Source organism: Bidens hawaiensis, unplaced genomic scaffold (genome assembly GCF_021521415.1).
Source record: "Bidens hawaiensis isolate Kalapana, Puna unplaced genomic scaffold, B.hawaiensis_p1.1 tig00036026_1, whole genome shotgun sequence".
Lineage (NCBI taxonomy): Eukaryota > Viridiplantae > Streptophyta > Magnoliopsida > Asterales > Asteraceae > Bidens > Bidens hawaiensis.
The window spans coordinates 163,178-177,334 of record NW_027496290.1 but is presented as its reverse complement, the minus strand read 5'-3'; the positions used below and the strand labels follow the sequence as shown (position 1 = coordinate 177,334).

Below are 14,157 nucleotides of genomic sequence, written 5' to 3'. Positions count from 1 at the left end.
TGTATGGACAATTTCGGACTTTTTATTGATTGATTCATTCAAATTGATGGATAATTGATCTGGTAGTTTATTGAACATCCTCTCATTACGCTGCTCAATTTTCACTCTCAAAACGCATACAAACATACACCATGCCCTAATCGTTCATTATTGATTATAATCATAGATTGGATCCTGTAATTGCTCAATTAAAAATCGAATCATGAATTTTCATTTCTTTCTTTCTTTATTTTTCTTCTACCTTCTTTCAAGAACCAACTCTTGACTGCCTTCTTACTTCGAGATCTGACTATTGACTGCCTTTTTTTACCTCTTCGAGAAACGAGTACTCAATTACCTTCTTACTTACTCTCCTCGGGGAAAATAAGCGTTGTTATATGGCTGCTTTTCTCACTCTTTGACTTTTGAGTAACTTGCCTACTACTGCTTATTTTCTCTTTTCTTTGATCAACCACAACCACCAATTTTGACGTGGTGGTATGCTTGGTACTTTTCTTCTTGAATTAATCCAACGTTTAGTTGAAAAAATGTCGTTAACAGTTTTCAACTTCACCTTCTTGTTTTGATCACCTGCTCCCTTCAACGATTTCTTCTTCAACCCGACTAATTACATGCCTTCTTGATTTGAGCCTAGTCTCTGATTTCAATTGTTGGCCCAGAATACAAAAATTATTGATGAATAAGAGATATAAACAAAAGTTTTGTTTGACATTTTTATCAATGAAAAGAAACTTACTTATAGACTCATACTAAAACATTCACTATATAAATAGACTTTGTTGACTCAACCCTAACTTAGCTTCCAAGGTAAATAAACTACTAAATCAAACTTATCAAATACTAGATCATATCATAAACCAAAAACAATAGTAAAATAAAACTTAACGCGTTAACCCCTTCAACTTTTTCTGTCACCTGTTTCAAGATTAACTTCCAATATTTTTAAAATTGATGATAAAACTTCTTTAATAGCTTGTGTAAAACGTACAAAAAGAATTTCAATTATATAGTACATAAAATCTCTATTGTATCTACTTCTCATATTACAAGAATAAAAGACAATTTAACAAGTGTTCCAACTAGTTGCTTGTGCAAGTATCTCTACTTGGGATCCAATTTTGCAGGGAAATGGTCACCACTATAAGCAAAAAGGCTATCATTAGTATAAGGATGCTCACTTCCTTTACTAGCATTGTTGTAGGCAGCTGAATTTGAGGTTGACTCAGCATTCGGGTTAAGACCCGCAAGCTCCATAATGCTCTCAATCTCTTTAACAACTTCACTCATCGTCGGTCTACGATCTCCTATTTCTTCCACACACCGTAACGCAATGTCTACAAATCTTTCTAAACCTTTTAGTTGGGTGGTCAAACCGATGGTCGGGTCAAGGATATCTTGTAGGTTGTATAGCTCTTTACTTTTGTCCATTGCTTGTTTCACTTCTCTCACAATGTACTTCCCTTTCTCGATCGGGTTTCTTGCAGTTATTAGCTCCAACAGTACAACCCCAAAGCTATAAACATCACTCTTTTCTGTCAGTTGGTTTGTCATGTAATACTCGGGGTCCATATAACCCTACATCAAACCAAATTGCATAGTTTCAGATGATACGCTTTACATAGATATTTAAGTTAACACTTTCATTTAAGCTATATATATATATATATATATATATATATATATATATATATATATATATATATATATATATATATATACCATTGTCCCTTTGACTTGAGTGGTGACATGAGTCCTATTAGCATCACCAAGCGATTTAGATAGCCCGAAATCTGCCACCTTTGCGACTAAGCGTTCGTCTAATAAGATATTGTTTGTTTTGACATCTCTATGTATGATTGGGGGATCAGCAAGATCATGTAAGTATTGCAATCCTCTTGCTGCTCCAAGTGCTATTCGAAGTCTTCTTACCCAATCCAATCTAAATCCAGATCTCCCTGCATGTATCATGTGTGTTGATCATCAGTTAGAATTTCTGATGATTATTTGATTATGAGTTGTAAATGAGACGATAAAGTTACCTGAAAGACTATCTTTGACTGTACCGTTGACAATATACTCATAAACCAGCATCTGTTCGCCTTGATCGAAACAAAAACCTATAAGACTCACGAGATTCCTATGATGAACTCTTGAAAGAAGCTCAATCTCAGTTTTGAACTCAAGCCCGCCTTGTGTTGATCCTCGTGTAGCCCTTTTTATGGCAACGAGCTGCCCATCTGGTAGACTTCCTTTGTATACCTACACACAATAATCTCATTCTTTTAGTATGTAAAAACATCAATATTAATTGTCTTCATTAAACTTCATACATGTAAAGGTATCAACTTTAAGCCTTTTACCTATTGCGTTATCTTTATTCATACGGGTCAAATAAATAAATAACTGTAAAGGACATAGATCGAAAGTAGAGCAAAATATTGTTGTACCTGATTAAACTTTTTTTAAATTCATTTATTAACAAAAGATAGATTATTATTGGAATAACATGGTCCATTTTGTCCCATGAAAACCCATATTAAAAGTCATTAATCCGGCCTGACTAATGTGCCTACATACATACCATTCCATATCCACCAGTTCCTATGTTGTTGAATTCTGAAAAGTTGTTTGTGCATTTGCTAAGCTCTTCAAAAGAGAAAGCTTTTGTTCCTTTCACCTGAGGAACTGCACCACTGCCATTGTTTGCGTCCCACAACGCTACAAATTCATTTTATACAAAACCCATTAGTGCCAGATTATTAATTATTAAACACTGAGGGTCATAGCAATTTATACCAAAAGGGCTGCTCTCATGAGTCGTTCTATCAGCTTGATCTTTTTTACGGAAGACGTACAATCCTGCAACTATGACTAGTGCCGCAAGCACACAACCACCAACCACCGCCCCTACAATAGCACCAGTGTTGGATGACTTACCCCCTGATGCTCCTGTGAGATCACACCAGCATATGGTTTCATTAATGACTAACTAAACTAACTATACATAGTGTAAAGGAGAGGTGGGAAAAGGCATTACATGAAAATTTATATTATTTCAAGTAAAGTAATATAATTACTATCTTGTTTTTCAAGTAACAGATGTGTGAAATACTATTATAAAATTAATATTTTTGAGTAATAATCTAACCTATCAAATGAAGTCCCTCAACTTGTAAGTTGTAAAAAACACATGAAAAAAAAAACCACTAAGCTATTTTTGTATTTTAACGTCGACTCTAAACTAATTGTTGAAAATGCGCAATCAAATTTTGTTTTTTAGATAATGGCTTGTTAACTTTTAAGTTGACCAAATTTGTTAAAATTCAAAGGTTGAAACAATATCAATTAAGTACACGGAACAATATAAACAAAACACAATTAATTTAGAGAAAATTCACTTTATCATAATTATAAAATAACTCAAAAACTAACTATCTTGATCAAAATCTACTTGATGATGTTCTGCCTATAGAGTAACCCAAGCTTGGCCGTTGGCGAGCAAGAAAACTATTAAACCCCAATTATCCTTTAACCGGCTAAACCACCCATCCGTAAATAATTAGGCTCGCCCACTCGCTGGGCTCACTTAGAAATTACCGCGCCTTCAAAAATGCCATTCATTACTTCAATAAAAATATTGAACTGCACTTTATTTTTATTGGTTTAAGAATTTCAAGTGCATATGATAGAGATCTTATTCTATTACTTAATACTTAATAGTCATTTGTAATTGTGGGAGGGGGTAAGTGTAATTTCTATTATTATAAGTAAGGATCAATAGTCATTTGGGAAGGATAAGAAAGATATTAGGTAAGTTGTTAGGCTCATTGCATTAGCATGAGAAGGGCGTAGCCCGGGACCACTTCAGTGGTTAGTTATCCTTTGTAGATCTTTGAGATCATCTTCTTCAATATAATAATATACTTTACATATTTGATTTCAATCATCTCAACGTTTCCTAATTCAATACGGTCCGACCTGGCTCACCTCTGCTTCCCTTTCAAATTCACCTTCCAGATCTGTGTTCGCACCTCTGTTTTCCTTACAATTTCAATTTCCAGATCTGTGCTCCCATTCGGATCTCAGATCCAATTAGTTCCCATTTTGATTATTAGATCTGAATCCAATTTCACATTATGGTTTATATCTACGAATTCCTCCATTTTATTTCTTCAATTTCATACTCAATTATGGTGAATCAAACAGCTCGCCTCGATACTCATGACCAGCAGATCCATCAGTTACAGCAGGATGTTGCCGAGATTAAGGCGTCGTTGGCTGCGGCTCAATCGGAATCAAATGAATTTCAGAAAACCGCCCTCGATTGGATGAAGCAACAGGATAAACGTTCGATCAGTTCTCCGGCATCTGGATCTGGTCTTTCCGGAAATGGTGGGTTTCCATCACAACTGCGGTTAGATCCCAGTTCTGATAATGTTGCACCGTTTGGTTTGCCTTGGGCGGTGAAGAAGGTCAAGTTACCAGAGTTCAATGGTTTCGATCCTCAGGGGTGGATCCAAAAGGCAAACCTCTATTTCAACATCAATGGCACGCTGGCGGAATCACGCATTCGATTGGCTCAATTGAGCATGGTGGGCACCGCTCAACACTGGTTCACCATTGTCACTCAGGTTCATGATTCTGTCTCTTGGGTGGAATTTCAGGGTGAATTATTGCAACGATTTAGTGGATTAGAAATTCAGAATCCATATGAACACTTAGCTACTATTCAGCAAGCAGATTCAATCTTTGATTACATAGATGATTTCGAGTATCTGTTGTCCTTAGTTCCTCGTTTACCGGAGTCCCAAATTATCGGGTATTTTATCGCGGGATTGAAGGATGATGTCAAACCAAGGGTTCGTTTGCATCGTCCATCTTCTTGCATTGAGGCAATGTCCTTGGCTAAGGATGTTGAGTTGATGCTTCGGCCATTGGATTCCAGATCGTTGCTGTCTCGTTTTCGGTACGCTCAACATGCGGGGCTGCCAATATTGGATTCTGGATTTGGGCATCGTTCGTTGAGCAATACGGTGTCCAAAACTGTTGGGAACTATGGACCTGCTGGTGGGCTTGTAGGCGGTCGTGATCGGGGAGTTCGTTCCTTATCTCGCATGGGAGGAACGCAGAAAGAAAGGATTATGCTACAAGTGTGGACAGCCCTACGGTCCAACTCATAGGTGTCCGGAGGGAAACTTTGTGTGTTGTTACTCGGGGATGATGAATCTGATGGTTTCGAGGGGATGCATTGTCAGTTGGAGCATATGGACGATTCCTGCGTTGACGGGTTCATTCTTCCGGGTGGGGGGTCTTCTATCAAGCCTTGAGGACAAGTCTTGTGTTATGGGGGAAGTATTGATAGAGATCTTATTCTATTACTTAATACTTAACAGTCGTTTGTAATTGTGGGAGGGGGTAAGTGTAATTTCTATTCTTATAAGTAAGGATCAATAGTCATTTTGGAAGGATAAGAAAGATATTAGGTAAGTTGTTAAGCTCATTGCATTAGCATGAGAAGGGCATAGCCCGAGACCACTTCGGTGGTTAGTTATCCTTTGTAGATCCTTGAGATCATCTTCTTCAATATAATAATATACTTTACATATTTGATTTCAATCATCTCAACATTTCCTAATTCAATACCTATCAGCATACATTATAGAGACAAGTTGATGGGCTTCGATCATCATGTAATAATTTGTTTTGTGACCTCTTTACAAGTTGATGGACTTTAATTAGTTTGAGTAAATTGGTCGCTAAATGCTAATTAAGTGAAAAAGAATATATATGTTAATTACCAGCACTGAAGTCATAGTTTTCAGCTTGGAAATAGTAGGTCCCGAAGGTGTCGTTAGGCTTGAATGTTTGGTTACTAAGGGAGAACCCAACGTCAACTAGCCCGGTTCTATTGAACCTTTCATCTGCAAATGGGAAAAGCTGTAGGGTGATCACAAGATAACCATCCAAATTTTTGCTAGGATTCCTGAGTGAAACCGAGTCAACCGGCAGTTGAGTCTCTCGGAAATAATCAATCATTTGGCCCCTGAGAGCCTCGTAAATGGCCCGATTTCCAAGGTCAGAGAATGAAGGAGCTCGGAAGACAAGGTTGCCCGTGTAGGGAAATGCGCATCTACAATTTGGACTTGCTTGACCGCGCCTACAATCTATGGACGTGCACTTTTCGAGTTGTGTCGAGTATGGAGTATCGTTATTTGGGGGCAGGGAGCAAAATGGATCTGATGTAGCTCCTGTTTCCATACATATTGGATTTCCGACAAGTCTGCAGACAAATCATAAACATATGGATTTTAGTTAGGGGTGTGAATTATGTATGACAACGCAAGACTCATAGGTCTGTGTTTACTCTAAACAGGTACGATCTGTTTCCAGTTGAACCCCACCCGGAAACATTTTTCACTAAATGGGTTGGGTTGGGTTTGGATTGACATGTTTAACATGTTAATATTTTTTGCTCCTGGTATTATGTCATAACTTAAAATGGTTGGGTATTTGAAGGTCAAAATTTAAAAGTTGAAGGGGAATTGACATCAACTTTTGTAATTAACATAATTGTCTTCATTTTTATGTTTTGTTGTAAATTTCTAACTTTATAGATATATATAGAAGAAAATAAAATATTGAGGTCAAATGCACCGGGTTTGTGTCAACCTCAAGCATCCGTACCTAGTTTTTGGGTTCGACCCCCCTAAGCCACGAACACAACTGGCTTACCACACTTAATTTTAGTCTGTCGATGACAATTGAAATGAGAAAAACTCACATTACTGCAATAGTAGATTGCCTCCTTTGTCTGAAATCAGCGATTTGATTATTCTGCAAATCGACCTGTTGTAGTTGATCGCTTTGGCTAGAGCCGATATCCAAGGTGCCATTTAGTCTGTTGCCACTTAAATCACTGAGGAAAACAAGGGTTTCAAATGGTAAGTATCTCAACAAGTGATATAATTTTTTTTCTTAAAAATATGAAGTATAAAGATACGACCGCCATAGAGTGGATATCGATCACAAACAGAAGAAGAAAATGTACTAGTAATGGTAATACACTACCAATAACCAAAAGTGATGATAAACATAAACTATCAATAATATAACTATAAAAACCAACAAAATCTTAACTTACACGTTTTGTAACTGAGGGATGCTAAAAAGTTCAGCAGGCAGCTGTCCTACTAGGCTTGTACTGTTCATGTTTCTGTAAAACATAATAGATAGGTAAATAATATGCCATGTTGATTCAAAAAAGGAAGATAATTTTAATGGTCAAGATGGATATTACAGTGTGGTCAAAGACTGTAAAGTTGTAAACCAAGAAGGAACGTCCGACAGGTCAAAAGTGTTGTTGCTTAAATCCCTGAAACGTGAGCTTGTCAAATCAGTATATGTATTCAAGGATTGTTGGACTAATCTTGTTTGTTCATATGTGAAACGATGTCCAGCAGCTAGTGGCTAGAGTTTGAGTTTAGTCATGGGTCTGCTTAGTTGTTTGATTAATTATGTTGTTTATTTGGTGTATCTTAAGAGGGGATAATTTGTTAGATAGTATTATTTTGTCTATGTTTATCAAGACGGGTCATGTAAGGTGTAGTTCAAATTCGGCTTGGTTATGTAAAGAAAATTCCAATTAATTGTTACACGTTCATTGAAAATGATACCAAAATATTACGACTCACAGATAGAAGAGGGCATCCAAACCAGTCAAATTAGGCACCTGGCCGGTCAGTAGATTGTTTGAGAGGTACCTACACGTAAGTTTATCAGAAAATGAAATGAACAAAAACATTGACCAACTCAAAATTCTTCTTATACTTACAATTCAAATAAGTTGGTAAGGTTATTGATGTTTGATGGAACATTCCCGGTTAAAGAGTTTCTATCAAGGCGTCTGATATCACAAGAAGAACGAACATTAATATAGAAGTCACTCAAGTTTAGCTAAAAACTAAATAAACAAGTATCAATATTACTCCAGTAAAGTCACTTTATCTAACTATAGAAGTCACTCAAGTTTAGCTAAAAAAATAATTACTATAACCACGTTTTGTAATTTTAATAACTTCTAATATTGATTAAAACTTTCATAACAAATGGAACAATATTGAAACTTGAATGGTTTTATAGTTATAAAAGTGTAGTGACTTTAGTGGGATACGGAGTAAACTTGGTTACCATTAGGTGAAATAATCCTGATACAATATTATACTTTAAAGTTTTCTAGTACTCACACAACTTCTAGTGATTTCACAAGCCCAAGCGTGTCGGGGATGGTGCCTGTAAGCTGGTTGTTTTCAAGTAGACTGCGAGACAAAAACAAGTAAGAAAGTAAGTTAACTTGGTAGATCATTCCATTTTATCAAATGATACCATGTTTGTTATAATAGAACATACAGATGAATTAGGTCCAGATTTGAGTGAAAGATCCGTTCTGGGATATCACCTGAGAGCCTGTTCCCTCCAAGATGGCTGAAAACAAACATAGGTGAGCATAGACCTAAATAAATAAATATACTAAACGACTTGATTTTGGAAAAGAATAAACATACAAGTGTAGTGCATTAGTCAAATTATCAAGACCAGGAGTGTTTCCACTAGAAACTGGTATGCTTCCAGTGAGCCGATTATCAGCTAGATCCAACCAGTAAAGATTTGTAAGGTTACCAATGGAAGGCGGTATCGGTCCGGTGAAACCATTCAGATTCAGAGACCTACACAGTTACAATGTTAATTATGGGCAAACTAATTACTCATCTTTTGTGCAAAAATGTGAAATGATTTTATATCGAAAAATTGCCGGCCAGTCGTGGCAAAATGAGTTTGGATAAAGACAGATATATTTGTTGCAGCATACTAACATCGAATGCCATAATTAATGAGCTCACAGGTTTGCAATTTCTTTCCGGGGTTTTCTACTCACATCCAAGTACGCTTAACTATGATATTCGGTTCTCATCCACAGCTAACGTGGCTAAAACGTGTCGGTGGTATTTAAGGGCTCGCATCTGGTATTTGCGTAAAAGTCCTATTTGTGGTCAAAGTTGGGTTGACTCAAAACACAATATTTCCAAAAGTTCAAATCTTTTTCGTAATGCATTGGTGTCGTAACTCGTAAATATAATTACAAAAGTTATATAATTTCAGTTATACACTAACTTCTTTTAAACAAAATGATTTAGTTTGTTTTATGCAATATATGTACACTTGTGACTATTAACCCGGCTGTTTCCTTTTATGCTCATTCCTTTTCCGAAAAAAAGGGACTCGACATACAATTTGGACGAAAAACATGTGAGAGTTACGTAAAGACATCAAAGAGCTTGTAGCCTGGTGGTGTCTAAGTTAGCGATTTGACAAAAAGAAAAAAACAACTTACAAAAAAGTCAGACTTTCTAAACTTCCAAGGGTCTCTGGGAGTGGACCACTGAAATCACAATCAACCAATTGCCTGACCAACAAGAATTAATGAAAAACATGGGAAACAAGATACCCCAGATATTTGAATCATTGAAATCACTCACAAGTTTCGTAATTTCCTCAAATTCCCAATTCGTGGACTCAGAGGCCCAGTCAAACGATTGTATGATAGATCTCTACATACCAAAAGAAATATGTTAAGGAAGGAAACCAGAAAGTCAAGAGACCACCAAATTCAATCTACAATTTTCCAGCTAACCATTTTAACTTACAGAATCTCCAATTCAGTTAACTGCCCGACGTCTCCGGAGAGGGTTCCAGTCACACCCATGCTTGTCAAAATTCTAAATAAATAAAATATCAAGTATGAATGGTTGAAATGAAAACAAAATAAATAATAATTTAATTTGTTGGTGGTGGAAGATGGATATTAATGGCAGAAAGGACTCACATGGAGATGATACGTGAGTCTCTGCACCTGATCCCGTCCCACCCGCTGCATGGGTCCGGGTTATCCTCCCAGTTGGGTGGTGTATTCCGCCATGAATCTTTTAGAACTCGCATAACTGAGCCTGCACCATCGTCATGATCATATCATAATCATGACCATGAAACAAGAACTGAAATATATATGTAAACGTACCATCATCATTTTGTGCGATCGAAAACGAAAAGTGGATGAACAAAAACAGAACAAGTTGGTGTATTCTTGAACCCATTTGAGACTTGAAACATGAATTGTGAAAATGGAAGAGAAGAAGACCTGATTAAATGAGATATTTTTGAACACAAATGAAGAACGTTTCAGTCATGACAGGAGGGATGTACCAATCAGTAGTTGATCACTGTTGAATTAATTAATGGAGCGTGTTGAGCCGTTTACTATTCTTTTATTGATTGAATAAACTTAGTATTAGTTTTACTAGTTCATTTCATTGACAAGCATAAAACAACAAGAAAGCATGTTTATTTTATTTTGTTTTGAATTGCAAAGTCCAACTTTGATTTTTAGTTAGATGGGACCAATCATCAAGAATAAGTCTATTACTTTGGAAGTACATGCACACTTTTGCACCAAAATAACTTATTTAGAAAATAACTAAACAGTTAATAAAAATAGCATGTACAAAGGAAACAAATTTTTACTAATTAGAATGACACTGAAGTTGATAAAAACATAAGTGAATATTCCATGAATAAACAATCTAAAAATCATACTTAAATTCCAAATATATATACTTTATGAATTAACTTGTCATGTTGTTTATCAAACTATTTTTCGTACATGTTAAAATTTATTTGTGACTCGGTGTAGATAATTTGGAGGATCTTCATCACTGGCCATTTTACCTGTGATCAATCTTTCGTCGTCTATGATCATATGATGCATTATAATGCACACATACATTATAACCTTTATAACATTCACGTACGTTCCAAGCTCTTGTTGGCTCGTATAATTATCCATCAAGCTTGGAGGACATTGGAGGCTCTTTCAGCATGCTTTCTAGCATACTCATGTCTTGTTTGAATTTTATTTCTCTTGCGTGTTTATTTTGTCACATTCATTGTAAAGCCTAGCTACTCAGGGTAATACAATGCCAAAATGCGACCTCATACACCTGCGATCACAGACAGCGCTTAATGGCCTAGCCCATCATTTCCTGTTTATTAGAGCATTATATTTATCATATATTTGTAATTATTATACAATAGGATCAACCAATGATGTCAATATTATTTCTTCACATGGTATCACAGCCACAAATTGTTTAAACCCTATTTTTTTTTCTTCTTTCTTTTCAAGACGCCTCTAATATCAGCCTTCCTATTCATTCACGATGATCGGGCAAACACCCTCAAATCCGGCTAAATCTAAACCACTACACCCGGTCTATAGCGTAACAAACATCCAATTGAACATTCGCCCTCTAGATGGCGAATAGATCACGTACTTTAACCTGGACAAGGTTGTTCCGGCTTCACACCAGAGGCTAAAAGGTACTACATCACATAGATGGTACACCCCCACTGGCTAAAACAGACCCCACTTACGAGTCGTGGTTCGAAATTGATGCCATAGTCCTTCAACGGGTCCATGGTACATTATCCGATATTTTGCTTCTCACGAATTGGAAAATGAATCTACGGCTCGACAGGCGTGGGATCGAGTCAAAAATATCTTCTTAATCAATAAACAATCTCGCGCGGCAGCTCTTGAGATCAAGTTTACCAATTCAACTTTTGCTAAATGTTCTTCCCTTGAAGATTACTATCAGAAATTAAAGGAGTTAGCCGACCAACTTGAAGATGTCGACCACCATGTTGAAGAATCCCGACTCGTTATTCAACTGGGTCATGGTCTACCCCCTGAATATGCTATAGCAAGAGCTCTAATCAACCAAAAAGCCACTTCGTGGGATGATGCAAGAAACTAACTCGACTCTGAGAGACAACGTATTGAACCACAGAAACAAGCCCGAACAGCCTTTCTTGCTGCACAACCCGCATCTGCTCCACAGGTTGCAAACATCACGCCCCAACTGGCCCAAAATGGATCACCCGTCCACCCTATAGGCCCATCTCACCACGCACCTATGGGTTCTTTCACTAACTCAGCCGGGTCAATATGGACGGCAACAATATTACCGAGGTTGTGGACTAACGTACAGAGGAAGAGGCGTTGGGTACTCTGGTAGGGGACGTAATTCAGGTCAATATCGTCAACATCAAACTTGGGCTCCATGGACTGGACAACCACCTTATTATGCCTCCCCACAATAATAGTAGGCCAGTTTCCCTCCTTGCCCACATCCAACCCAACTGTCCACCTGCTCCACTCCATGGAATGATAGGCCCACTACTTATAACTCACAGACCCAATCGTACTAGATTGCTAATGTTGTGTTTTAGGCCCAATACATAAGCCCCAACATGCCGATTAATCCTCTCAGTCCCACGGAACTTGGAGCCGCCCTTCACTGTCAACTTAAACCCGACTAACTAGCCCTGGCACAATGATTCCGGTGCGACATCACGCCTCACTACCAATCCAGGTAAAATCCAAAACCCATCTAACGTTGCTTTTCAAGGTAATATTTTTGTCCGCAATGGCCAACAACTTCCAATTTCGAGCTCGGTCTTTCCAGCTACACCTTACTAAACAACACCTTTCAACTAAATGACATTCTTTTACCCCCACTTGTCTTTAAACATTTAATATCTATTCGTAAGTTTTCTTATGATAATCTAGTTTCTATTTGAAGAAGCGTGGATCGACTTACTTATATACGATCAACGTTCCTCGGGTATGAGTGTGTTGTATCACCGATGGTTTTCCGGAATATGAGTTCTTCCACCTACAAAATGAGCAGCACCATGAACTTACCCCTCAGAAAGGGACAGAGGGGTCCTCTTTGGGGTAACCCTCCGGTGTGAGAATAAGATATTGTAGGAGAAGATGATAAGAATGTGAAAGTGAGTAAGGACTTAGAATATATTTTCTTGCTTACCTCCCACTGTGGAGGTGGTGTGGTATTTATAGTATTAGGGTTTCCAATGATTGGGCTCAGACCCAATTAGGGCCTTTTTGGCCTCCTCCTATTGCTTCGCGCCACGTGTCCTTAGGACACCTGGTGCTTTTTCATTGATTATTCTCTGACCAAGGTATTTCACCTGACCCATGTGCAATCACGTGGTAGCACATGGGCTTTGCTGAGTTGTCCACCCTTCATTGGCAGCTGTCAACATCAGCATATTCTTTATTCCTTAAAAGATACCTTCTGGAAGGTTGTCTGATGAGCACAATCATGGTTGTCCTTATCCTGATTTGGATAAGGACGTGGTTGATTGTGTGCATGTGTGATATGCGCCTATCCTGGGGATGCGCGAGGTCTTCTCTTTATTCTCACGCGCAGATGTTTCATGCGCAGATGTGATATGCGTGAGCATGTGATATGCGCAAGCATATGTAATATGCGTGAGCATATGTGATATGCGCCACGCGCAGATGCGCCACGCGCAGATGTGATATGCGTGAGCGTATATGATGCGTGAGCATATGCGATGCGTGAGCATATGCGATGCGTGAGCATATATGATATGCGTGAGCATATGTGATGCTTGAGCATATGTGATATGCGTGAGCATATGTGATATGCGCCACGCGCATAGGTTTTGGCTTTGCGTCTTCATGACATCCTGATTTCAAGCCTCTTGTCTATATCTTGTGGGTTGACCCGCCCCGCTCGATGTTAAGGCGGGTGCATACCTCTTCAAGCCCCCCCAGTCTAATGTGTGTCTTGTCTCGCGCGAGCGAGGTAAGATAGATATTAGACTTAATGGTTTGCTTTTTTAATAGGGTTTATCTTCTTTTTCATTTCTCACTAGTGTGTTGCGCGAAATTCTATCCTTTTGGTTGAAATGAATCGTCCATGTACGTGGTTGGTTGGTGCTGACATGCGTCAGAGATGGAGACGTTATATGTCAGACTTTTCGTGTGCTCGAGGTGCTACAGTGGCCTTTCATGTCTCCTCATACAGTGTCAGGAACACGTGTCGCGCTCATGTTGGCCTGCGTAACTCTGATCATTACCTGTTTCTTTCTCTCTCCTGGGCCTATAAAAGCAAGCCTTTTGAGTGGTTTTTTCTTCATCTTCATTGTTATTTTCAGAACTCTTTCTTCTTCAATTTTCATTCCGATTAAGAGCCTTTATCCTTTGCTTCCAGA

The 14,157-nt window shown here is 38.0% G+C and overlaps 1 protein-coding gene across 1 annotated transcript; it reads right to left on the bottom strand.

Moving 5' to 3' along the window:
• Positions 1 to 1,093: 1,093 nt before the first annotated feature.
• LOC143588145 (leucine-rich repeat receptor protein kinase HPCA1-like) lies at positions 1,094 to 10,277 on the bottom strand. The gene is made up of 19 exons (XM_077069241.1): positions 10,073 to 10,277; positions 9,881 to 10,001; positions 9,702 to 9,773; positions 9,534 to 9,605; positions 9,389 to 9,460; positions 8,562 to 8,723; positions 8,407 to 8,481; positions 8,244 to 8,315; positions 7,832 to 7,903; positions 7,692 to 7,760; positions 7,298 to 7,372; positions 7,142 to 7,213; positions 6,782 to 6,916; positions 5,799 to 6,280; positions 2,797 to 2,949; positions 2,582 to 2,718; positions 2,040 to 2,259; positions 1,720 to 1,955; positions 1,094 to 1,575 (listed from the first exon to the last, which is right to left on the bottom strand). Exons 1-19 carry the CDS (start codon positions 10,146 to 10,148, stop codon positions 1,102 to 1,104), a joined length of 2,847 nt encoding a protein of 948 aa, XP_076925356.1. The 5' UTR covers positions 10,149 to 10,277; the 3' UTR covers positions 1,094 to 1,101.
• Positions 10,278 to 14,157: the final 3,880 nt, after the last annotated feature.

Excerpts from the sequence above, each read along its gene's own strand:
- LOC143588145 (XM_077069241.1), bottom strand. The coding sequence starts at position 10,148 with ATGGGTTCAAGAATACACCAACTTGTTCTGTTTTTGTTCATCCACTTT. Across the intron at positions 9,774-9,880 it reads GACTCACGTATCATCTCCAT|AATTTTGACAAGCATGGGTG; the intron begins GTGAGTCCTTTC and ends TTATTTATTTAG. Across the intron at positions 8,316-8,406 it reads AATCTGGACCTAATTCATCT|TCTACTTGAAAACAACCAGC; the intron begins GTATGTTCTATT and ends TTTGTCTCGCAG.